At 42.6% G+C, this 24,427-nt stretch overlaps 2 protein-coding genes across 5 annotated transcripts in view; one reads left to right on the forward strand and one right to left on the reverse strand.

The window, feature by feature from the left end:
• The window catches only part of ZFYVE26 (zinc finger FYVE-type containing 26), a 69,291-nt gene extending 52,291 nt beyond the window's left edge, over window positions 1–17,000 (reverse strand). The window contains exons 1-11 of one of the 4 annotated variants that reach the window (XM_089906173.1): window positions 16,156–17,000; window positions 14,572–14,650; window positions 10,870–10,959; window positions 8,949–9,465; window positions 8,444–8,574; window positions 7,279–7,530; window positions 7,043–7,131; window positions 5,914–6,077; window positions 3,030–3,233; window positions 1,420–2,022; window positions 823–957 (exon numbers count right to left, since the gene is read on the reverse strand). In XM_089906173.1, the coding sequence (XP_089762299.1) occupies window positions 823–957; window positions 1,420–2,022; window positions 3,030–3,233; window positions 5,914–6,077; window positions 7,043–7,131; window positions 7,279–7,530; window positions 8,444–8,574; window positions 8,949–9,465; window positions 10,870–10,959; window positions 14,572–14,650; window positions 16,156–16,349 (2,458 nt within the window). In that variant the 5' untranslated portion in view covers window positions 16,350–17,000. Of the gene's footprint in view, window positions 1–822; window positions 958–1,419; window positions 2,023–3,029; window positions 3,234–5,913; window positions 6,078–7,042; window positions 7,174–7,278; window positions 7,531–8,443; window positions 8,575–8,948; window positions 9,466–10,869; window positions 10,960–14,571; window positions 14,651–16,155 lie in introns of those variants that run through there. The other 3 variants (XM_089906175.1, XM_089906174.1, XM_089906176.1) reach the window with 3 other exon arrangements.
• A 1-nt stretch (window position 17,001) lies between these two features.
• The window catches only part of RAD51B (RAD51 paralog B), a 720,584-nt gene continuing 713,158 nt past the window's right edge, over window positions 17,002–24,427 (forward strand). The window contains 2 exon segments of the mRNA XM_089906275.1: window positions 17,002–17,997; window positions 21,193–21,318. Of these exon segments, the coding sequence (XP_089762401.1) occupies window positions 21,235–21,318 (84 nt within the window). The 5' untranslated portion in view covers window positions 17,002–17,997; window positions 21,193–21,234.

Consider the following 24,427-nt stretch of genomic DNA (forward strand, 5'->3'; position numbering starts at 1 on the left):
GCTTCTTACAATTCAACAAGAAAGACAAACCCAACAGAAAACATGTACCTTAGACTGAAAAGTATAAATGGCCAATAAATATATGAAAAGACATTCAATCTCAAACTAAAAATTAGTATTAAAACAATGACACACCATTACTATATTAATCATATTGGCAAAGACTAAAAAGAAACCTGATACTACTCATTTTTGTTGAATGTATATGCAAATAGGCACTTACATACAGGTGATGGGAATGTAAATTGGTCCACCTTTTTTGGGGGCAATTTGTTATATCTCTATTTATACCCACATATACTTTGACCTTCTATATTATACTGCTAGGGACTTATCCTATAGATATACTCACACAAGTATGCACAGACATACGTACAAGGTTGTTTACTGTAGCATTATTTATAATAGTAAAAAACTGGAAACAATTTAAATGCCCACAGAAGGGTACATATGACAATGGACTACCAAGCAGCCTTTAAAATAAGTGAAGAGAAGTGAGTCCTCAATATAGAGTATGATGTGTTTGCATATGTAAGAGGATGTAAATGAAAAAAGAAAGTTGCAGTTCTCTCTATGTAGTATGATGCATCTGTATATCTAAAATGATATACATGCTTGTATTTCATGGAGAATTTTTGGAAGAAAACTATTAGCAAGGGTTACTTTGGGGGAGTGGGATTAGGATAATCTTAGATCACTTTTGTTTGCACCTTATCTTAAAAAACTGCTTTAAGATACTTTAAGATCTTATCTTTATCATTAGTGTTAAGGTACTTTAAGAACTGCTTTATCTTGAAGAATATTAGACAAGTGGCACTATACCATTTGCCGCTTGTGGGAAGGAGGCATGGAGAGAGTTCTTCAGATCACCTGCCCGGCTCCTTCTTGTCCGACGACCCCGGCGGAGACTGGGGTGCCATGTGGCTATGGGCCGGTATCTTCGGGAGGGTTGCTCCTCTGAAACAGCAAACCCAGTGGGTCATACGGGAGGGTGATCAATTTTTTTTTCAATTGAAGTATTGTTGCTGTACAATATTATATGTTACAGGTGTACAATATCGCGATTCACAATTCTTAAAGGCTATACTCCATTTATAGTTAAAATATTGGCTGTACTCCCTGTGTTGTACAATATATCCTTGTAGCTTATTTTATATCTAATAGTTTGTACCTCTTACTCCCCTACTCCTATGTTGCCCCTCCCCCTTCTGAAAGTGATCAGTTTTGATTTGACCCACCTCCTGGGGTAACAGGTAGGGGAAGATCTGGACTGGCCTGTGCGACACTGAGCGGTACCCCGGAGTTCTGACACAAGTGGCCATGGCGATAGGCCCTGAACTAGTGTGACTCCATGCACTCCTAGCTGTCCCACGTTCCCGAGACTTTTCTCCCTCCTCCCTTTCTGTTATCTCCTCTCACCTGAGCCCTGGTTGCTGGTCACCACCTTGTACCTCCACTGGGCCTCAGAGAGAACCTTGGAGAACTGGTGCAGGCGGCTCTGCAGTCCGTCTCTGCTGCTGCTGCCCAAGCCACTCTGGCCTTCAAGCAGCTTTGGCTTCTCGGGGGAGCTGTGGCTGCTTAGCTCATCCAGCTGCTCCTGGAGCACCCTGAGGAAGGCCCCTATTACATATTCATCAGCCAGGAACCCACTGATACCGCTAGTAAAGTGCTTTAGGTCCAAAAAGCTGTGCCTGTGAGGCTCTGGGGAACTGTCTTTTGGCTCTGCCTTCAGAGAGCTTGGAACTGTGTAGGCCAGGCTCCTGGAGGCCCCCAGGGAACCCTGTTCTGACCTCCTCTCAGGCTGTGCTATGTGCTGAGGGCTCTCTGACGGGGACCTCAAACCCGACGGGCCCTTCCCCTCAGCGTAGTCCTCGGGCAGGTGAGGCTCTGGGTGAAGATCAGCAGAGGTGATAAGGAGCAATGAGAAGATGTTTTCTAGAAGTTCCAGGCACAGGGAGTCAGGAATACTGGACAGATACTGTTGACACCTGGCCAGGTATGTTGAAAAGAGATCTGAGGCACCTGAAGAAGCATGTATAAAAGAAGAGGTCAGAGAAAGAGAAGAGAGAAAATGCAAACATTAGAAACAGTACTTGCCAGACTGAAACATTCTCCCAAGTTTAACTCATTTCTTTCTTTGTAGTGACTCAGGGAACCGTGGTTACAGTCAGAAGACTAAGAGGCTATTGAGCCATGTCTTTTCATGATTTGTACAAAGATTTTGCTCCCTTAACTAAAAGTACAGTTCAGTGAACACTCATTATTTTGTTTCTGCTTTTTAAAATTACATTACTCCTTATCTCTGAGAAGCACTCCATATTTCAGTTCCTAGAATGAAGGCAGCCCGGAGACTCCTTATTCCTCAATTCCTGTTTGCACTCATTGTTTTACTACAGGTGATCACAGCCTACCCAGCTCTCTTAAAATGACCATGCTCAGAGATGAAGGTCTATTCCAAAGCTGCAAGGGAGAGATACTTGCCACAGTCACAGAAAGCAAGGTAAGGAGTTATAAGTTTTTAAGAAAAATGAGAGCTAATAGGACAGAAGGTTCTTTCAAACTGTAGGCTGTGACCTATGACACTGACTTAGACGGCTGCATTTGAAAAAACGAAATAAAGCAGAAAAATAATCAGGAGTGTGCTCTGTTTGGAAGGGTAAGTAATGTTTCTTAAAACTTATTTCAGTTTACGCGTCACATACACACATATACACATACACATGAAAGCACAAATTATACACCTAGGTGCAAACTGGAGTGATGTGAAATGCTATCTACTGTGGACTGGAGTAAAAAAAAAGAAGCTTTGGAAAACACTGTACTAGGTGCTCAGGCTCTGGTAGAACTCATGCAGATCACTTGCTCTCTCCATGTCCCTTTGATTCACAGAGGCTGATAAATTATTCGTGGGCATAATAAAACCAAGGCCACCTCCCAGCCCTGGTGGCAAAGGGTTCCCACGCAAAGAACCTGCTGGGACAGGTTGTTCCCAGCTCCCGCCAGGGAAGGGGTGGGGGGCGGCGCTGCACCTGGGGAGGAGAGAGAATCGTTCACTGGTTCTGCAGCCACGGCCAGGTCCTCAGAGGGACCGTCTTTGCATTCCTGGCACTGGGAGTGCCGGTGTGAGTTCACACAGAGGGCATAGATGGCATACTTCATGGCACAGAAGCTCCGGTAGAGCGTCAGGTTCTGACACCGGCTCAGGTGCGCAGGGACCGTGACGTCAGTTGAATCTGAATTATAGAGAGAAACAGGCAGAACTTCAGAGATGCTTCTTTTTTTAATTTATTTTATTTTTGGCAGCATTGGGTCTTTGTTGCTGTGCGCAGGCTTTCTCTAGTTGCTGTGAGTGGGGGCCACTCCTCGTCGCAATGCACGGGCTTCTCATTGTGGTGGATTCTCTTGTTGTGGAGCATGGGCTCTAGGCGCGCAGGCTCGGTAGTTGTGGCTCGCGGGCTTTAGAGCGCGGGCTCAGCGGTTGTGGCGCACGGGCTTAGTTGCTCCGCGGCATGTGGGATCTTCCCGGACCAGGGCTCGAACCCGTGTCCCCTGCATTGGCAGGCAGATTCTTAACCACTGCACCACCAGGGAAGTCCCAGAGATGCTTCTTTCAGGCAGGGGCTGCATGTATGGCTGAAGCAAAGAGATGCCACACTGCTAGTCCCCTAGGTGTTCTCACCCTCTCTCCTTTCTGGCAGTGTGATGTGCGTCCCTTCCAGGCCTTTTTTTCTATTCAACAACTTTCAGTCTCTCGGTTTCCTTTTCCCCACCAACCTCCCCTCTACATGTCTGTTCAACCTAGGCCTCACGGCTATTTAACAAATCTTTCCCTTACATTTCTTAAAATACTTGCTTTTCCTTTTTTAAAAAAATAAAACTTGAAGTACATGTTTGGTCTACCTTTCGAATGCCACATTACCCAAGAGGCAGGCTTAAAATGTGTTTAGGTTGAGAAATAAGAGAGCAAAGGTAACACGGTGTTTAAAAAAAAAAAATACTTGATATTTTTAGGAAAGCCCTGAAGCAGACATCATGAGAAAAAACATAAACTCTGTTGAGATTCCGTACACTTGTTTAATAATTTTTCATTAAAAATTTGTTTTGAACTTAGGAGGGAGGAAGGTTACCATCTTTACAGAATCTCTAAACATGTTAATCTACCCCTAATTCTTATCATAGCAAAAGTATAACCTGTTCAAAGAAAAAACATTAAATGTAATAAAGCAAAAAGAAGAAAAAAATACCACCCATAAGCCTACCGGCTAAACACAACCACTGCTACATTCTGGTTTAACCCCTTTAATAGTTCTGTGTACATGTGTATGTGTTTGAGTGTAACATTTTATATACTATTTAATTTTCCTACTTCTTAAAAATCCTTTAGAGCATAAGCATTTGATTATGTTTCTTTACAAACTAAATCTCTGCTGGATGCATATAGCTCTACTGAATGAATCCCTTGTCTAGGCATATTCCTCAAGGGCAGGACATTGGAATAGTTAGGGATGTTTTGCTACTACAATGCTGCAACAAGCCCCTTTAGGTATAGGTTTCCTAGTGATTACTTCTTAGAAGCTTGGCCTTGCCAAGGTCAGGGTAATAAGCAGAACAAAGTCAATATTGTTCTATGGCCTTGACCTCTTCATGGCATCATTGCCCAGAGCCAGGACTTGCAAGCTCGCTGAGAGGGAGTGGCTCCTTACATTTTTGCCCCAGATGCCTCTCTTGCCTCACCCTAGTCCAAGCCCTATTATCACTCCTCTTTTGCCTTTTCCAAGTTCAAGTTCTAAGTGTGTTCTGGTGGGTCACCAGGGATAGATTTCAAACACTTCTTCGGAAGCCTTTTGTACTTGTATGTAAAAAACACAGAGTTCCAGTTCCTCTAGGAAATCTGCTAAACAAGTTGTCTACCTTTCCAAAAAAATATAGAATGTAGTAACACTAGTTTTACAATTAGTGGTAGGTCCTTTAAAAAAGTAAATCAAAGCAATATCTAGGCTGACAGACATCTACTGCCATATGAGAATGTTTGTTTCTCTCAAAAGTAAGGTCCCCGGCCTGTGTAGTAGGTTGTGACCACACCATCATATGATTTTTGAGAGCAAGAAAGAGTGCTTGTTTAATGGGGACTTGAATTTTAAGCAAAGATCTAAGGTTAAAACAAGGCTTTGTGGGCTTCTCTGGTGGCGCAGTGGTTGAGAGTCCGCCTGCCAATGCAGGGGACAAGGGTTCGTGCCCCGGTCCGGGAGGATCCCGCATGCCGCGGAGCGGCTAGGCCAGTGAGCCATATGGCCGCTGAGCCTGTGTGTCCGGAGCCTGTGCTCCGCAACGGGAGAGGCCACAACAGTGAGAGGCCCGCGTACCGCAAAAAAAAAACAAGGCTTTGTTACTGTTTCAGGCAAGTCTTTCTTCTAAAAGAAAAACTCTAAAAAAAACTCAAAAAAAGAATCTTCTAGAAGAAAGACTCTTTACCTGTTCAATAGACTATGAAGAAGATATGGGAGGGAAGGAAGGCACAAAATGTGCTGTAAGAAACCTTATGAAGCATGGAGAGACTCACCAAGAATTTGCATAAATACTGCCAGTGACAATGCTGTGAATTCAGAGGGCAGTTCCAATTCTGTTTCAGTGAAATGAGGGTATGCTCATGGTTCCTGAGCTGGACCCATGAGGACAAATGTTCCTATGGAATTGTTCTCATAGGATACCCTAGGCCTCATCAAGAAAGGGGAAGATGTCCCTACATCTTGTCATCTGATTGTGGCAAACAGCACTAATTTAGAGGGTACCTGCTGGACCACCCATCTTGATAGATCCCAGCAATCACATCTAGATAAATCTTGTGCTGTAAGAAACATCTGCAAGATTGTCCTAAGAGGGAACCTTGCCCAGGTCACTCCATCGCCAACTCACCATGCTCTTGCTGGGGGTCCTTGGCTGGCACCTTCTGTAGGAGCTTGAGGACATCTTCCTCCCTGAGGGCTGGAAGGTTTGTAAGGTGATGGAGAGAGTAGAGCACTGAGTGGCTTTCTCCACCATGTAAGTGACACAAGAGATCTCTCTTTGGTATGGGGTTGCTGAAAGGGAAAGTTGGGAGGATGGAAGGGGAGGCAGTTTATATAATTGCTTTGAGAAAGACCAGTCTCCATTCCCTCTTATTCTTTCTCTCTGGCCTGTAACACCACAGGTTTCACTTCCCCAAACACTAAATTTCAGTTGGTCTATGATAGAGGATAGCATTTATTTACCCCCAGGGAAGGACATTCATCCAGCTGGCTTTACTTGTCTAGTAAGGACCTAGGAAGGGCCTCTGTGCTCAGCAGGGTCTAGAAAGGGCCCACAGATTAAGCTTCCTAATTTCTGTAATTTTCCTAGCTGAGAGCTGACACGAGCTTCTCTGCTTTTCTTTGAGTCAGGGCCCCTTGCGACTTCCCGCAGTGGCCTACTCGACTTCAGAAGTGCTGGTGAGGTGGGTGAAGAACAAAATAAGAACCCAGATCCAGGGAAGACCCAAGGCTAAGTTATCAGGAAAACACAGGGCTGCGCACACATTTCAAGAGGCAGTTGTTGAATAAAAATGTGATCCAAGATAACACGTGGCTAAGAATGTGGACCACACTCACTAGCTGTGTGACCTTGGGCATGTTATTTAACACCTCTGTGCTTCAGGTGCCCCACCTTTAAAATGAGGATAATATTGGTGTTTACCTCACAGGATTATTGTCAAGCTTAAGTGAAATCATCATGTAAAGGGCTTAGAGCAATGCCTGGTGTATAGTAAGTGCTCAGGAGATGTGAGGTTTTGTTCTTGTGATCACTGTCATCCTTAAATTATCCTCTAGTTATGACCCTATGGCTGTGGTGAAGATAATCAATACTTATGCTTCTTTCCTGGTTTAATAGTTGGAACAATTATTTGTTGCTGGTCAACACTGTCAACTTAAACCATTTACAGGGAAGATGTCTTGAAATGGCCACGCGTGCAGAGCATGGGGCAAGTGTGCCCCGTGGCGGGAAGAGGGCCGGCTGTGCAGGGCCATACCTGCTCTGCTGCACACACCACTCCAGGACCTCCAGGTGAGCCCACAGCCCATCACAGGCATCCCTGAGGAGCTTATCACAGCCTTGGTCCTGTGTTGATACGGGAGAAGAAAGAGATGCTGACTCAGGTACCTGGGGTCAGAGATGTGGCCGATTTCAGGACCCTGCATTCTGCCTCAGCCCAAAGTGCCACCACACTCATTTCCGGAGCTGCTTGGGCTTCAGAGTGAGAGTTACCTGGGTCCTGTGGAGTGTCTGGAGCAGCCTCTGGGCTGACGCTAGGCTCTGGCAGTGTGTCCAGCCCAGGAGCACGAGCAGTCGACTGAGAGGGCTGAATTCTCTATCTAGCAGGCAGCCAAGACTTGGGAAGTCTTCCTCCTTCAACAGGGTGAGTGCTGTCACCTGGAAGCCAAAGGAGGCTGCTAGAGGCAGCTCTGGGGACTTGCTGCTAATCAGGGTAAGAAGCTTTTCAGTATAGAAGGGAGGTTTCTGACAATGACAGAAGTGGCCAGTTGAATACAAAGTGTTTAGGAAAACACTAGACTGTAAGCTCCTAGAAGGCAGGGATTGACTTCTGTTGTATCCCCAGATCCTAGCATAGTACATAGTACATAGAATGAGGTTAATAAATAGCTGTTGAAGAACTTTCCTGGTGGTCCAGTGGTAAAGAATTCCCCTTCCAATGCGGGGGACGTGAGTTCCATCCCTGGTCGGGGAACTAAGATCCCACATGCCGTGGGGCAACTAAGCCCACGTGCCACAACTATGAGCTCGTGTGCCTCAACTAGAGAGCCTGTGTGCCACAAACTACAGAGCCCACACGCTCTGGAGCCCACGCGCCACAACTACAGAGCCCACGTGCCCTGGAGCCCGCACACCACAACTAGAGAGAGAAAACCTGCATGCCACAGCTAGAGAGAAGCCTGTGCGCTGCGACGAAGAGCCTGTGTCGCAACGAAAGATCCTACGTGCCGCAACTAAGACCTGACACAGCCAAAAAAAAAAAAAAAATACAATAAATAAATATAAAAAAAATAGCTGTTGAATTAAACTAAAGTTCAGTTGCAATCTGGAAAGAGAAGGTTAGAGTAATTAGAGTCCCCTGTCAGCTAGGCAACGTATCGCTGCCACCTTCTTTTCTTCCTCGCACCCTCCAGAAAGCTTACATGTATCCAACATTTCAGTGCCTGCCCAAGGACTGACACAAAATGCTGGCAGTTCTAATTATGAATGATACTGGTTCTCAGAGCCTTCTGGAACTGTGGGATGGACACAAACTAGACGACTCACTGCTAATTAAACTGCTTTGCGTTGGATAAACGAGTGCGAGAGAAAGGAGGAGTGAAGAAGCCTGGAGAGAGTCCCTGGGTACTTGAGTGGTGAAGCACTGAGTTTGACTTACCAGGATCTGCTCGAGGAAGTGTTTGCTGTTGCTCAGGCAGTAGAAATAGGCCAATTTCCAAGCCTGGGCTGGGTCAGGATTGGAGAACAAGGCTAGCATTGCCCGCTCAGGATCTAGATGAGCCGGTGAGACTGAAAATCAAACCAGATGGGGTTACTGGGGAACTGGACTCTTCTTTCCTAAGGTAAAGCCCATTTGAAAAACCAATTGATATGAGAGTTCACTCTTTTAAAAAGTTAAACCAGGTTTTCTATACTTCTCTCTTAAAGGCTCTTTACTTCTCTCAGTAGTTTCTGAAAAGTTCTTTTCTGCTATGACTATTACTTTATTTTTTTTCTCCATCACTCTTTCTTAAGCTATGAAAGCTGCGCTTTCACAGAACATCTTGCCCCTTTTTGCTTAGCTTCTCCCATTAGGTTTCCTGAACAACATGGAAGGGAGCAGGCTAGAGGGAGTCAGAGGGGCTGGGCGGAGTGGAATGAGAGAAGCAGTGCAGGGAACACACCTTTTCCCGAGGGTGTCGGTGGCTTTTCTGGGGCCTTCTCTGCATAGGTGTGGCCATACAGGGACACCAGGCCCCGCCCGGCCTTGTGCAGCAGGCAGCCGAGCAGCCGCTCCTCCCGCAGGGGACTCCCCCCTGCCCCGCTGGCCTCCAGCAGTTCCTCACACAGGAGACGCAGCTCAGCCCCGAGCGGCTCTGCAGGGCAGCGCAGAGTCCGCAGGGCTCCGTAGATGGCATCGACCACCCCTGGGTGCCCGATGGCAGGACCCCGCAAAGCTCGCAGTGCCTTTCGAATGAGGTCCACCAGCACCTTCTGCAGGAGCCAGCCTTGGAGGCCCGTGCCCTCTTCCTCCCCAAGCAGGAGCTCCAGCAGGGCCTGCGCGGGCTGAGGGGCCTCCCGCAGGAGATCCCAGAGCACAGAGACAGCTTCTGAGCTGAGCCAAGGGGGCCAACTCTCTTGCCTCTGATTTCCATCAAGCACAGAGTCTGCCGCATCTTGTGCCAAGACCGTGTACAGCTCCTAAATAGGGGATGAAGAGAGGGATGGGCGCTATGTTCAGAACGTTATCACTTACACGCCTTCATGTTTTCCTCTTTTCAGTGTATATATATGCATGTGTGTATATACAATAGTAGCAATAGCAAATACTTCTGTAGTAGTTACTATGTGCCAGGTCCTTTACACAGAAAAATTAAATTAGTACTTACAACCACCTTAGGAAGAAGACACTACTATTATCCTCGTTTTGAAGGTGTCCTCAAATCAGGGGGTTGAGGCAAAGAGAGATTTGCCCAAGGCCTCCATGCTCAAGCTAGTCACCCCCACCCCCATGGCCTCCGAAACGTGCACTGTCAATCTAAATCAGGGACTGCAAACTCATAGACCAGGTAACAGATGGGAATAAGACACTATGCCCAGCTCAAGGCATTTAAATTCAACTTTTAAAAGAACACTACAGACCAGTTTTTAACCCCTGATCTAAATCCCAACCAAGATTTTGGATACAGAATGTAGTAACACTAGTTTTACAATTAGTGGTAGGTCCTTTAAAAAAGTAAATCATTCTTCATCCTTCCCTAAAACCTTCCCCAGTACCTCCAACTCACACAACTCTCCCTTTTTATTGGGCTTTCAATGTTCTTAAAATTAGTACCATATGGCTTAGTACCTAATTGTGCCATGTGTGTATTTCCTTCCTCCCCAGCTAGATTGCAAGCCTTTAAAAGGCAAGATCTCTGTAGCCTATAATTTGTTTGGTAGGTTATTTCCCACACTTCAGCACCATTTCTGTGGGTGGTACTCAGGGATACCTGTTCATTAACCGCCTCCAAGATGGTCACAGGACCATGAGTCCTTGACCTAATACAAGTGAAAGTCCCTACCTTAAATCCTATTGTGAATATATCTTCAGTTAGCTGGTGGCTGGGTTATGAAGAAAATAAGTATTCAGCCTCAGAGCATCCCTCAAGCACTTAAGTATAGATCTAGTTAAGATTTTGAATCTGCTCCCAGAAGGCGGTTGTAAGGATTAGCTATAACACATTCAGTGCACCTGTTACAGAAAAGGTATTCAGCAAATACATACTAGTTCCTTTCTCCCTTTATATTCCCTGCCACATTCTGGTGAAAAATTTAAACATCTAGTTTAAAACCAAGTTAGGTATTCCTTTCACATGAGATGAAAAAAAAAAATTAATCCTCAGCTATAATTAGTACTTCTGGCCAAGCTACCTCTAAGAATTCTACAATCAGATAAGTTTCCCCTATCTCTAAATTCCCCTCAAGGGGCCTCCACCTAGCCTGGTCTTGCCTGAGAACAGAGAACTGCCAACATCTTGGGGACCTGCTTCTGCTAGATCCCTGAAAGCTGAATTTGTTGAGTGACTGCAAACCTGGGCAGAGAGATCCAGGGCCCTCTCTCACCTTGAGGATGTCCTCCGGGATGTCACCTGGGAGGTCTTCTGACAGTAAAAGAAACTCAAGTTTTCTCCGGAAGCCAGCTGGAAGTAACTTCTAGAAGAATCATAAGAAGGAAGCATAGATATTAAGCATGTGCTTTAGCTGACAATTATAAATAAATACTTCTTTCTGGTTCATGTTATTTCTGCTGTTTTCTCTAAGATAAAGTACTTCTGACCATTAAATTCCTGGGTATGTCTTCAGACACTTTTCTTTATAAACGGAAACAGCTAAACTGAACACATACTCCTCTTAAATACTAACACTTAAATCCCACACTGTTTAGCCTCAAATGCCAAGGCTTGCTCATTTCATGTGATTTTTTGCCTCTAACTTGAAGTCCTTCTCCAAGACTCTCCCTTGCAGTGTCCAAAACACCCAGTTATGGGTAAGTTGGGATGGAATGGCCCACATGATCCTCTTTTGGCCTAAACCCATTTTTGGTATTCATTTTTAGTTGGAAAATAAAAGTAAAGGGGGAGAGATCTAATGTTTATGAAACACTTATTATGTGCCAGGTACCATGTGCCGTATTTTCATGTGTTTTTAAAATCTCATTATATCGCTAAATCAAACAAAACTATGGCATCAGGATGTTTTTAAAAATAATCTTCAGTAATGATGAAATGGTTAGGAAGTATTTTCTAATCATTTCAAGCATGAAAAGGAAAAAGTGACCCCATTGTTTGTTAATGAGACAGGACATCAGAGACTAATGTATAAAGGAAGAGAAAGCCTCTGACTCTTCCTGCACCTGCTTGTTTCACACTAACTTCCCCTCACCTGGTCCTTAAAACTAAAATGATAGTCCCCCTTTCTCCAGACACAAATACAAATGAGATGAAAGTCTGGGACTAATTCTGACAGGCACTCTTTTAAATTAGAGACACCTGTAAATCATGCCATCTGAATGCTTATATAATGCTAATGATTGGAAGGTGTAGAGAAAATTCATTCTGGCAAGCTGAAAGTTAGTGATTCTATCAAGGACTAAGAGGAAGGAATAGATAAGCCCAGACAGCAGGCCCTTAATAAAAGAAATGGTTAAGATTTTAGGACTTTCATTAAAATCCTGAAGACTGACTAGCTTGTATCTTTTTTTTACTGATGAAATTACTTTATGCATATGCAGGGTCATAGACAACTAACATTCCTAAACCAGGCAGGAATTTGCCCAATGTTTCTAAGCACAGATTTTCTTACTATAAAAGCAAGGCATGTTCAATGCAGAAAAAGCAGAGAATACAAACACGCAAATGAAAACACACATACACAGCACACCCCCCCCCAAATATTTCCACTGAAGGAGAACTATAGTTACAACTGTGTTCTAAGGGTGTTCAGACCATTTTCTACATATGCATATATGCATGCATAACAAACATACTGTTTTCTAAATTTCTTTTTCTTCACATGGCAGAATATAAACACCCTCCCATGTCACTGAAAATTCATTTACCACGTAATTTTAATAGTGCCATGGTATTTTACAAGTAGATTAATGAGTCTTGGATTGTGGACATGGGAGTTGTTTCTATTTTTCCCTTATTAGAAGCAGCATGCTGTGAACATCATGCTGTTCACGTGATAAAAGATAAAAGGGCAGAAGGCAAAAATGGATGAAGGAAGGGGAAAATGGAATCAGTTTCAACGAATAATTCAAAAGGAGCTTTTGGCTGCAGGTGGGAGACTGTAGCAGGAGCAGCCAGCAAGCCCCTAAAAGATGAAGTCCAGTTCTGGCTTTGTAGAACTACCTCAGGAACACATTTGAAGTCTTGGCCCTTGTATTAAGTTTTAAAACTCTCTGAGGTCCTTGTATAAAGTTTAAAACATTCCCACGACTGTTTAAATAACTGAGGTACTGGAGCTTTAAGGACCAAATGATCTTCAATTCTGGGAAAAACAACTCTTAGGCTGTGAAAAGGAGCCAGGGAAGTGAAATCCACCTCCTGATCTGGTTGACCAACTGTCCAGAAATTTAACAACCACCAATCAGCCATAAAGTAAACAAGTACCCTCTGCTGAGGCAAAAGTTCATCTGGCTTGACAAATTCCATGTTTGTACTGAAAAGCTCCTTAGTCAGTAACAATAACATTTGTTATTTTTTTTTCTTTCCTCTTTGAAGATACTATTGAATATTTTAGCTGAAGATGTCTCTTTTAGATCTGAAACTACAGCCAACTCTTAAACAACCTGGGGTTGATTATTTTTCAGTTTTGCTTCTTTTCCTTCCCTCTCCTGTTGATCTTTTTGTCATTTCTCTTTGCTAGACCATTACCAAAAGCCTGGATAATAAATACATTTAGATTAGTAACTTCTGGTGCTTTTTGACAGCTATGTGAAGAAGGGTAAGTGTCAGGCCAAAGCAGAACTAAAGACAAAAGTCATTCTGATGACTGAGAGAAATTAAGAAGAAAATTAGGCTAAATTATAGACATTTACAAAATAGAATTTATGGTTTCTTGCAGCTTACCTGGCGGCGCAGTGGTTAAGAATCTGCCTGCCAACGCAGGGGGCATGGATTCGATCCCTGGTCTGGGAAGATCCCACATGCAATGAAGCAACTAAGCCCGTGTGCCACAACTACTGAGCCTGCGCTCTAGAGCCTGCGAGCCACAACTATTGACCCCACGTGCCACAACTACTGAAGCCTGCTTGCCTAGAGCCCATGTTCTGCAACAAGAGAAGCCACCGCAGTGAGAAGCCTACGCACCACAACGAAGACTAGCCCCCGCTCGCCGCAACTAGAGAAAGCCTGTACACAGCAACAAAGACCCAACGCAGCCAAAAATAAATAAATAAAAATTAAAAAAAAGAATTTATGGTTTCTTAATTTTAAGTCTATGTAGGCTAAAAATATTGAGGTAGAAAAAGCAGAGGACTGATGACTCGAAGGCAGAAGACATTGGTTCCAGCTCCAATTTTGCCAACTAACTTTATGGTGTGACCCTGGGCCAGTCATTTGTTTTCTGAGTCAGAGGCTCCTCACTTAAATCTTAAAGTCTCAGGTTTAATACAAAATTGCCTGAGAATTTTTTTAATGGATATCAATTTCTGATAATTAACACATATTTCTAAAAGTGCTTTGAATGGTAATTTTTCTTAAAAAATAAAAATCAAAAAACCCTTCCTTACAAGTTTTCTTTCACTATTAATTTGCTCACTTTGTTTTCGTATTTGGTAACTTTTATTTCAATTCATGTGAGTTGTTAAGTTATTAATTAATGATGTTTAAATCTATAAGATTTCACTGTACTGGACTAGTTAAAATAAGAGTTTTGGATGAACAACTAAGTTTCAGCTCAGCCCATTCTCCCTTACTTGAGTATTATGAGGATTAGACTTTATTCACTATCTTGTCACTTTCACTGAGTTCTGCAAAGTTCTGTTTGGGCACAAGACTCACAATAGTATTTAACACAATAGTATCACCTCAGATGGTAGGTTAGTGAATTAATGCCAATGTAAGTTAGTGAATTAATAAATGAATTTAGGTAAAGAGACAGCAATAAATACTTAAGCCATTCTCACTGTCAATACTGAGAAAGGAATATGACAAACCTCAAAATACAGGAAGTAACAGACAAAAGGGAAATTTCATAACTCCTTCCAAGTTCTTTTCAGTCTTGGCCTTGGGCGAAAATTTTAAATGTAAACCTACTTACCTTTTCCAGGGCCAACCATTTTTCCAGTACAAGAAGCCAGACCCAGGCTAATCTTTGAGGGTTGATATCCTGTCCACATCTGAGAAATGTAAAAAGAAAAAATTTCTAAACAGTTTCTACTGACCTTTTCTCTTTTGTGATCCAAGATTTAGATTTCACTACTCAGTCTGTTTTAAACCTGAACCGGCAAGACATTGTCCTGAGAAATTTTTGAATGTATATGACAGATCAATAAAACAAGAACCAGAACAGAACTAGCAGCTTTCATTAAAAAAAAAAAGTCGCAATTCTACCTCCGCCTCCCTATCTAGTTTTTAAAACAAACTAATATTACACAGAAAACCATAAGAGCAAAGCTATCTGAAATAGAAAATTTGAAATCTTGAAAACAGAATCAAATAGTCAAAGAAAAAAGGAACTTCAAAAAAATTTATTTTTAACTCTATGCCAGAAACAGGATTATAGGAATTCATAAGCCTTTCTTTGAAGTTAGTAATTTAAATTAGACAGCAATTGGCTAGAATCCAAATTTAAGGGAAAAAACAAAGGAAGAAAAGAATCATGTAAATCTCCATTCTATATGTGTTAATACAGTACTTTCTCATAAGTAAATGCCAGAGTAAGGAAAAGTGAGGGAGAGACTGAACGTTTAACTCCTATACCACTAATTGTTAATAGCGCTGCCAGGAAGAACTTCATTCAAAATTCAGATAGAGAACATTGGTTGCCAGGGGACAAGGGGGGATCAATGTACAAAGAGGTATTCCCAGGGAGCAAGGGAATTCTTTGGTGGTGATGAAATAGTTCTGTACCTTGATTATACTGGTAGTTATATGAGTCTAAGAATGGATAAAGATACACAGAACTACACACATAAAGGTGAATGCAGATTGGGACTTCCCTGGCAGGCCAGTGCTTGGGACTCTGCACTTCCAATGCAGCGGGGTGCGTGGGTTCGGCCCCTAATAGGATCCCGCATGCCCTGAGGTGCAGCCAAAAAAAAAAAATGAATTCAGATTTAAAAAATGGTGAAAACTGAATAAGGGCTGTAGTCTAGTTAACAGTGCCGGTGTCAATTTCTTGGTTTTGATATTTACTATAGTTATATAAGATGTCACAATTGGAGGAAGTTGGGGAAAGGGTACTCTTTGTATTGTTTTTGCACTTCTTGTGAGTCTATGCTTAATTATTTCAAAATAAAAAGCTTTAAGTGAATACACTTCTGGTCCTTTGTTAAAGCTACAACAATATCTTCAATTTCACAAGCAAGAAGGGAGCAGGTTTGCTCTTTTGGGGGTAAAGAAAATGCTTTTCAACATAGTTGCACTATCTACTTTAATGATAATAAACAAGAAATGGTGGTTCCAGGCTTAAATACCACTCCAGATGATAATTCAAAGCCAAATTGATAAAGTAATAAATAGGCATGTATTATAGAGGTAAATTTTCAGAACATGTGAAATACACTCTACCTTTGTTAACTCTTCAGAAGTGACTGAGTGAGGCACATGGACCAGAGCTCAAGTATAGTACCTTGTGTCTCCCGCTCTGTGACTCCCTGGCAGGAGGACAGAGTTCCCTTACCTCAGCTGACTGGGACACATGACCAGCGCCTGAAGTATATCTTCCACCTTCTTTGGGATATCCCCTTGGGCCTCGTGTAGCTGAGGTACACAAGCCTGTGCCAACTCCCATTCTCCTCTCCGAAGGCATTCACAGAAAAATCCAAAAAGCTGCTTCTGAGAAGCAGTTTCCTCTTCTCCAAATGGATGATGCATTTTCCCAGCACAGAGTGCAAGGGAGATAGAAAGAGATGAATTACGCAAAACACATTGTCAATTTTCTCACTCGTGGAGTACCTCCTATAAACAACACACACCCGAGTCAGAAGAAAAGGAAGGAACTATATTTAGACAAACTAGCCGTACTAGGAAAGGCGGGGCTTACTTTTCTAATTAACGTTGTAAATTTGATTTGACAGGTTACTGTCTCTTTTGGGAAGTTCCACATTTCCCCAAGGGGTGGATCCCATCTCTCTAGGCGCATCCAATATTTAACGAATATTAATCGTCATATTAGCCCGCGGCGCAGACCCGAAACTCCACTTCCGTATTTCCTCCTGAGCTTTTTGCCTAATCCGGCTCCAAATCCCCAGGTGGTCGCCTCTTTACGGATGAGAAATTCAGCAGGAACCTCCCTAGTTTGAGTCCTCTTTTAAGGCAGAGGATTGAAGATCAGGAGAGGAATCTGTGTCAGAACTGGAGGGCAGTTGGGATTGGGGCTCAGGGACGCTCCCTACCGGGGTCGTGGAGAGCGCTCCCGCCTTCCCTGGGGCGCCTTACACTCACCTGCTCCCGGCGCCCAAATCAGCAGAGCTTCCAGCGCAGCCATGTTTGAGCTGAGTCAGGTGACAAATCCAGTTCAGAAGGTTGAGGCGGGGAGAGGATGACGACTGACAGCAGCTACTCTAATTGGTCAATCGAGGAAATATGCAAATCAAGCGCCATATTTGTTTGGGTCACGTGATTCCACCTCCGCATTAGAGGAAGCTAGGACAGAGGTATCAACTATCTGGTTTAGGACCACCGCTCACGGTTTTGACAGATCCTCCGCCCGTTAATTGAACTGTGTGCTAGGGCCTACTTTAGAAGCTGAATAAGATACGGTCCTTGTCCTCAGGGAGATCACAGTCTAGTGACAGGGTGCAGGTCAATAATTAGGATGCAGTGGGCTAAATTATAAGATAGAGGTATGCACGGGGAGATGGGAGCAAAGAATGAGCAAAAGCCTTTCTCAAATAGAATAATCTGAAACCGAGTCTTAAAGTAACAGTTTACTAGTTTGCTAATCACAGCTGCTTTTATACTGAACCTTCTGTTCGGTTTCCTTGGTGTTCTTCAACCATAGACTCTCACGTTTCCCCATTACATATTTTCGGTTTGAGCAATTTCATTCAGCATTTTCCAAACTATTTCACCACCAAAGTGTGGTGAAAAAAAGCAAACCAAAACAAACCAAAAGCTCTCTTGCAAAACCTCTTGGATGATTGGTGGATTCTCATATATTCCCAGAAAACTAACATGTCTCTCTGGTCCATTAATCAGTTTTTAAATGAAGTGACAAAAGGAAGAAGAGAGAAAATTAGAAGCAAGTTTTTTTCCTGGCTCATATTCTCCTTGTTGATGTTCCTCCACCGGATTTTGATAATCACTATATTGAGAAGTTGGGACTCGCAGACTTATTACAGAATGTGAACTACAATTCCCAGCAAGCAACGGAGCCGACCTGGGCCTGTGCCTACGTTTTATTGGATATTTCGCCAGGGTGACGACCCAACCAGCGCTTTGTTTGTTGCTTTGCGTCCCTTTCCGCGGGGAACTGTGTGAGGGGTAGGGGAAACTTTGAAAGTTGGATGCTGCAGACCCGGTACTGGAAAGTTTCATGTGGGGGGCGGTTTGGGGATTTGGGGTGCGCTCATTATTTCCTGCTCCCTTTCTGGGCCAGTGTTGTTGATATCGGGCGAGCGGAGAGTCACTCTTGCGTGCAGGGCACACCCCCTTAGGTCCATAAGGATCTTAATTTGAGCCCCGCCGCAGATCTGAGGCGTCTGGCTTTCCTTTGTGGGGGACGCTTGGAAGCTGCACCTTGTTGGGAAGAGTTATTGTTAGGGGCTTCTGGGGTGATGTTTTCGCTTCTTGATGTCCACCCGTCTTCCCACTTGTGGGCAGTTTGAGGTCTAGGCAGGGGAGCCCGTCATTAAGGGAAGTTTAGTGTCTGACCCTCTTCAGATGGTGTTGAAGAAGAGGTATTTAATAGCATGGAATATGGAGTCAGATCCCTGGGTTCGAATGCCTACTCCACCGTGTGCTAGCTGTTAGACTTCGCTCAAGTTTTTCAACTCAATGCCTCAATATTAGTCTGTAAAATGGGGTAAAACATCTGAAGCTCTTGGAACAGTGGCACCTAATAAGGGCTCAAGAAATATTAGCTATTATTTGTTAATTCACAGTTTTCATTGACCATCTAACATGTGGATTTTTTTTTTCTTGATGAGGAGAGGATTCAGTTTCCAGGATTGAACATCTTCCCTCACACCCTCAGTTACATGCTCGTGCACACACACGCAGAGCAAGAATTTACGGTTTCTGGTGGAAAAAACAAACATGCAAGCCATAACAATATGTTAGGAAGATTATCGAACAAATGTGTACACAGTGTAATGAGAACATTGGAGAGGAAGAGCCTAAGTAGCGGGAAGTCTTTGTGGAGGAAAGTCAGGGAGGCAGGGAGGCATTTGTGTAGCGTACCAAGGTTACCGCTGGCAGGCAGGTCACGTGAGGCAACTAATGCTGTTTTCCTGAATGAATTGATCATAATCCCTAGCTTTGAGCACTACGGAGCCAGGCACCATCCACATCCTTTAACCTTCACTGCATTCCTATGAAGTGGATATTTGAATGATGCTTGTATTTCAGATGAAGAAACTAAGATACTGGGAGGCACGTGATTTTGCCAGAAAGGCCAGAATGTGGGGCTTGCAGTCTGATATATGAATGTGAGGGAAGTGAGGGACCAGTTTATGAAGAGGCTATAGGCCATCATAAGAAGTGTGGAATTTATACTGTGGTCTCATGGTCCCATGGGTGGTTTTAAAGGATGAGAGTGACAGGATTGGAGCAAATTTTTAGGAGGCTACCTCTGACAGGATTGTGACTTGCAGGTCAGTTTGGTGCTTATTCCTCTCTGCTTCCACAGCACATATATATTTCAGTGACAATACTTGCTGCATGACTGTAATTATTTGTGTATATATCTCTTTTCGTCTTTTACTGTGAGTTCCCAAAGGGGAGGAAATATACTTACATGATTCTTGTGCCGCAGAAGCACAGCAGAGTGTGTGCTTAAGAAGCATCTGTGGAAGGAACAAATGAACGTTTTTGTTTGTTTTGCGAGGCAGGGAGTGACCAGAGGCTGTATGCAATAGTCTAGGCAAGTGATAGGAGTGGTCCTACTAAGGCAGAGATAGCAGAGTCGGTCATTGTTAAAGTATTCCAGGTAGTTTGGGGTTTACAATTCTCCTTTTTTTTTTTTTTTTGTGGTACGCGGGCCTCTCACTGTTGTGGCCTCTCCCGTTGCGGAGCACAGGCTCCGGAAGTGCAGGCTCAGCGGCCATGGCTCACGGGCCCAGCCGCTCCGCGGCATGTGTGATCTTCCCGGTCCGGGGCACAAACCCGTGTCCCCTGCATCGGCAGGCGGACTCTCAACCACTGCGCCACCGGGGAAGCCCCAGTTCTCCTTTTTGATTGAATTTATCAGTCTAAATTGTGTCATTGCCCAGAGCTACCTGATCTGTGAAGACCCTAGGCAATGATACAGCAGATGTCACTTGGTAAACTTTCTTTTTGAGAGACAGAAACCAATACTGACAAATTCCCTTTGAGTGAAATGAGAGGGATGTATTTTATGTTTGTGGGAAGGATGTATGTGTGTGAGAGAGAGAAAGAAGGAGAGAGAGCCGGAGAGACGAAGAGAGTGTTAATCTGATCCAAGAATATAGATGTTAAGTAGAAATTTGGGCCATGGAATTGGAAATAAATATCTACATTCTCAGTATATATTTTTGTTCCAAAATGTGACTCTTTTTCTGATAATTATATTGTTTTATCCCCTGGAACAATGAAGAGTTCCTATTTCTACTCTATTCAAAGGATATTTTGCCATCTGAGTGAGATACACAGCTTCTCCTTTGCATGAGTTATTAAGGGAATCGGAGTGATTCTGTTCCAACTCTCTGAAGACAAATATATCATGAGCCTCATTTAGCCCTCACAGGGTTCAACCAGAAGAGTGAAATTTAATTGCATGTGGGGATGTGAGCAGCTAGTATAACGAAAAAACAATTTCAGTTTGTAAATAACACCTGAAATAATAAAATCTCATTTGATTCAGAAGGTTTGTTCTGATTCATAGAAAAAGGAGACTTTAAATATGATTACAGACTTGTAGTACAGTATATTGGTTAAGAGGCTAGGCCTAAGAGTCAGACTTCCTGGTTCGAATTCTGGATCTACCATTTACTTTTTCTGGTAACAGTGGAATGGCTAACCTTTCCAGGGTTTAGTTTCTCATATGTAAAAATGAGATCAGTGATCAATGTTCCTTATAGGGCTGTTGAGAAGCTTGCTTTGGAACAGTGCCTGGTATACAGTAGGTGGTCAATAAATTTATTATTGTTACAGTGCAATGAAAGTAAAGACTTTCTGAGAGTGCTGTTTGGAAATATGTTTATTAATTACACATCCAAATAAAGTTTATAAATGCACCGAAAATCTAAAGATGCTATATAAATGTGAAACGGTGTTATTATATTTGTGTAATAAGTTTTAAAGAATTGTGTGAATTGCACATTCTAATGTGGTCTTGTTTCTGTGTGTGCATGTTTGACAAACGGTTGTCTCCCCTGTTTAAAATATTTGGAAAGATTTTATTGCCTTCCTTTATTTTATCAGTAATATTTTAAATACCATATGTTTCATTTTGTATGTGGAGACGCTTGAAGGATTTTTTATTTTGTAGAGTGTTTTGGATAGCCCATCTACTGTTGCTTATGCTATTTTCCAGGTTTTTTTCAAGTTTCTTCTTTATCTTGCTGCATCTGAAGACATGGGTAGCAAGAAACTAAGACGAGTGGGTTTATCACAAGAGCTGTGTGACCGTCTGAACAGACATCAGATTGTTACCTGTCAGGTAAAATTTATTTAATTTTTTTCACTGAGAAACTTGAAGTACAAATTAATCTTTTTTTCTTTTTCTTTAGATTTTTTCTTTTGATATGGACCATTTCCAAAGTCTTTATTGAATTTGTTACAACATTGCTTCTGCTTTATGTCTTGGCCTCTTGGCCATGAGGCATGTGGGATCCTAGCTCCCTGACCAGGGATCGAACCCACACCCCCTGCATTGGAAGGTGAAGTCCTAACTACTGGACCGCCAGGGACGTCCCACAGATTAATCTTGTGTACCTAAATAACTCTTAATTACACCTGAAATATGAACATTTAGGTTTATAAGAAAAGATAAATATGGTGCTTGCTAATTTTAAATAACAAACCACTTAGCTTGTATTTCCAAATGTGATTTCATTTATCCAAATGCAAGATTTTTGCATTTTGGGTGGAGTTGGGTGGGGAGAACGCTCATAGCAGAAGGTGAAGTACACCTGTGCCATTTATTTGGGATTCTAGAGAAGTTTTGTCATCATAAAAGAAATTTTGCAGTCACATGAGAAATATGACTCAAATGAGACAGTATTCAAAATGGGTAATTTCTCTTGAAAGCAAGAAAAATTAGTAGTTAGGATTATTTTCCTATTGATGGAGTGAGAGAAATATATAAGCAGATGTTGTATATTTAAGCAAAAGAGTAAAGCAAATCCCTCTTAGGAGGCTAAATAAGATTTAAGGTTTTCTGTTAGGATTTAATCCTTAATAAGACAGACTTTCAGAGCGTGCTGCAATTTTTTAAAAATTGCTTTGTGTGTTAATGATGTCTGTACTTCCTCTGTTATGCATTTTATAATCCTCATGTTCATACTTTGAAATACTCTTAAAAGTATGAAATTTAACATTTCATTCCGTAGTTTTATTTATTTATTTATTTGGCTGCATTAGGTCTTCGTTGCTGTGCGCGGGCTTTCTCTAGTTGCGGCGAGCGGGGGCTACTCTTCGTTGTGGTGCGCAGGCTTCTCATTGCGGTGGCTTCTCTTGTTGTGGAGCACGGGCTCTAGGCGCCCAGGCTTCAGTAGTTGCAGCATGCAGGCTCAGTAGTTGCGGCATGCGGGCCCTAGAGCACGCGGGCTTCAGTAGCTGCGGCGCGTGGGCTGTAGGTCGCGCGGGCTTCAGTAGCTGTGGCATGCAGGCTTAGTTGCTCTGTGGCATGTGGGATCTTCGCCCGGACCAGGGATCGAATCCGTGTCCCCTGCATTGGCAGGCAGATTCTTAACCACTGAGACTCTAGGGAAGTCCTTCCATAGTCACTTTTATTTTCTTTCAATTATTAAATACTTCCTCTGAATGATTTCATAGCTTAGGAAGAAACTCATTTTTTTTTAAAGTAGTACAACCTTGTATTTATTTATTTTAACATTTTTATTGGAGTATAATTGCTTTACAATGTTGTGCTAGTTTCTGCCTTACAGCAGAGTGAATTAGCTATACATACACATACATCCCCATATCTAACCCCTCCTGCGTCTCCCCCCAACCCTCCCCATCCCACCACTCCAGGCAGTCACAAAGCACCGAACTGATCTCCCAGTGCCATGCGGCCGCCTCCCAATAGCTGTCTATTTTACATTTGGTAATATATTTAAGTCCATGTCACTCTCTCACTACGTCCCAGCTTACCCTTCCCCCTCCCCATGTCCTCAAGTCCAATCTCTACGTCTGCGTCTTTATTCCTGTCCTGCCTCTAGGTTCTTCAGATCCTTTTTTTTAGATTCCATACATATGTGTTAGCTTATGATATTTGTTTTTCTCTCTGACTTACTTCACTCTGTATGACAGACTCTAGGTCAATCCACTTTACACAAATAACTCAATTTCGTTTCTTTTTATGGCTGAGTAATATTCCATTGTATATATGTGCCACGTCTTCTTTATCCATTCATCTGTCGATGGACACTTAGGTTGTTTCCATGTCCTGGCTATTGTAAATAGAACTGCAGTGAACATTGTGATGCATGATTCTTTTTGAATTATGGTTTTCTCAGGGTATAGGCCCAGTAGTGGGATTGCTGGGTCATATGGTAGTTCTATTTTTAGTTTTTTAAGGAACCTCCATACTGTTCTCCATAGTGGCTGTATCAATTTACGTTCCCAGCAACAGTGCAAGAGGGTTCCCTTTTTTCCACACCCTCTCCAGCATTTGTTGTTTGTAGATTTTCTGATGATGCACATTTTAACTGGTGTGAGGTGATACCTCATTGTAGTTTTGATTTGCATTTCTCTAATGATTAGTGATGTTGAGGATTCTTTCATGTGTTTGTTGGCATTCTGTATATCCTCTTTGGAGAAATGTCTGTTTAGGTCTTCTGCCCATTTTTGGATTGGGTTGTTTTTTTTTGATATTGAGCTGCTTGTCAATTTTGGAGATTAATCCTTTGTCAGTTGCTTCATTTGCAAATATTTTCTCCCATTGTGAGTTGTCTTTTCGTCTTGTTTATGGTTTCCTTTGCTGTGCAAAAGCTTTTCGGTTTCATTAGGTCCCATTTGTTTATATTTGTTTTATTTCCATTTCTCTAGGAGGTGGGTCAAAAAGGATCTTGCTGTGATTTATGTCATAGAGTGTTCTGCCTATGTTTTGCTATAAGAGTTTTTTAGTGTCTGGCCTTACATTTAGGTCTTTAATCCATTTTGAGTTTACTTTTGTGTATGGTGTTAGGGAGTGTTCTAATTTCATTCTTTTACATGTAGCTGTCCAGTTTTCCCAGCACCACTTATTGAAAAGGCTGTCTTTTCTCCATTGTATACTCTTGCCTCCTTTACCAAAAATAAGGTGACCATATGTGCATGTGTTTATCTCTGGGCTTTCTATCCTGTTCCATTGATCTATATTTCTGTTTTTGGTGCCAGTACCATTCTGTCATGATTACTGTAGCTTTGTAGTATAGTCTGAAGTCCAGCAGCCTGATTTCTCCAGCTCTGGTTTTCTTTTTCAAGATTGCTTTGGCTATTCGGGGTCTTTTGTGTTTCCATACAAGTTGTGAAATTTTTTGTTCTAGTTCTGTGAAAAATGCCGTTGGTAGTTTGATGGGGATTGCATTGAGTGTGTAGATTGCTTTGGGTAATATAGTCAT

The sequence above is a fragment of the Delphinapterus leucas genome, chromosome 2 (genome assembly GCF_059928025.1).
Source record: "Delphinapterus leucas isolate spDelLeu-1000000601 "Yukka" chromosome 2, BTC_Dleu_Yukka2, whole genome shotgun sequence".
Taxonomy (NCBI): Eukaryota; Metazoa; Chordata; class Mammalia; order Artiodactyla; family Monodontidae; genus Delphinapterus; species Delphinapterus leucas.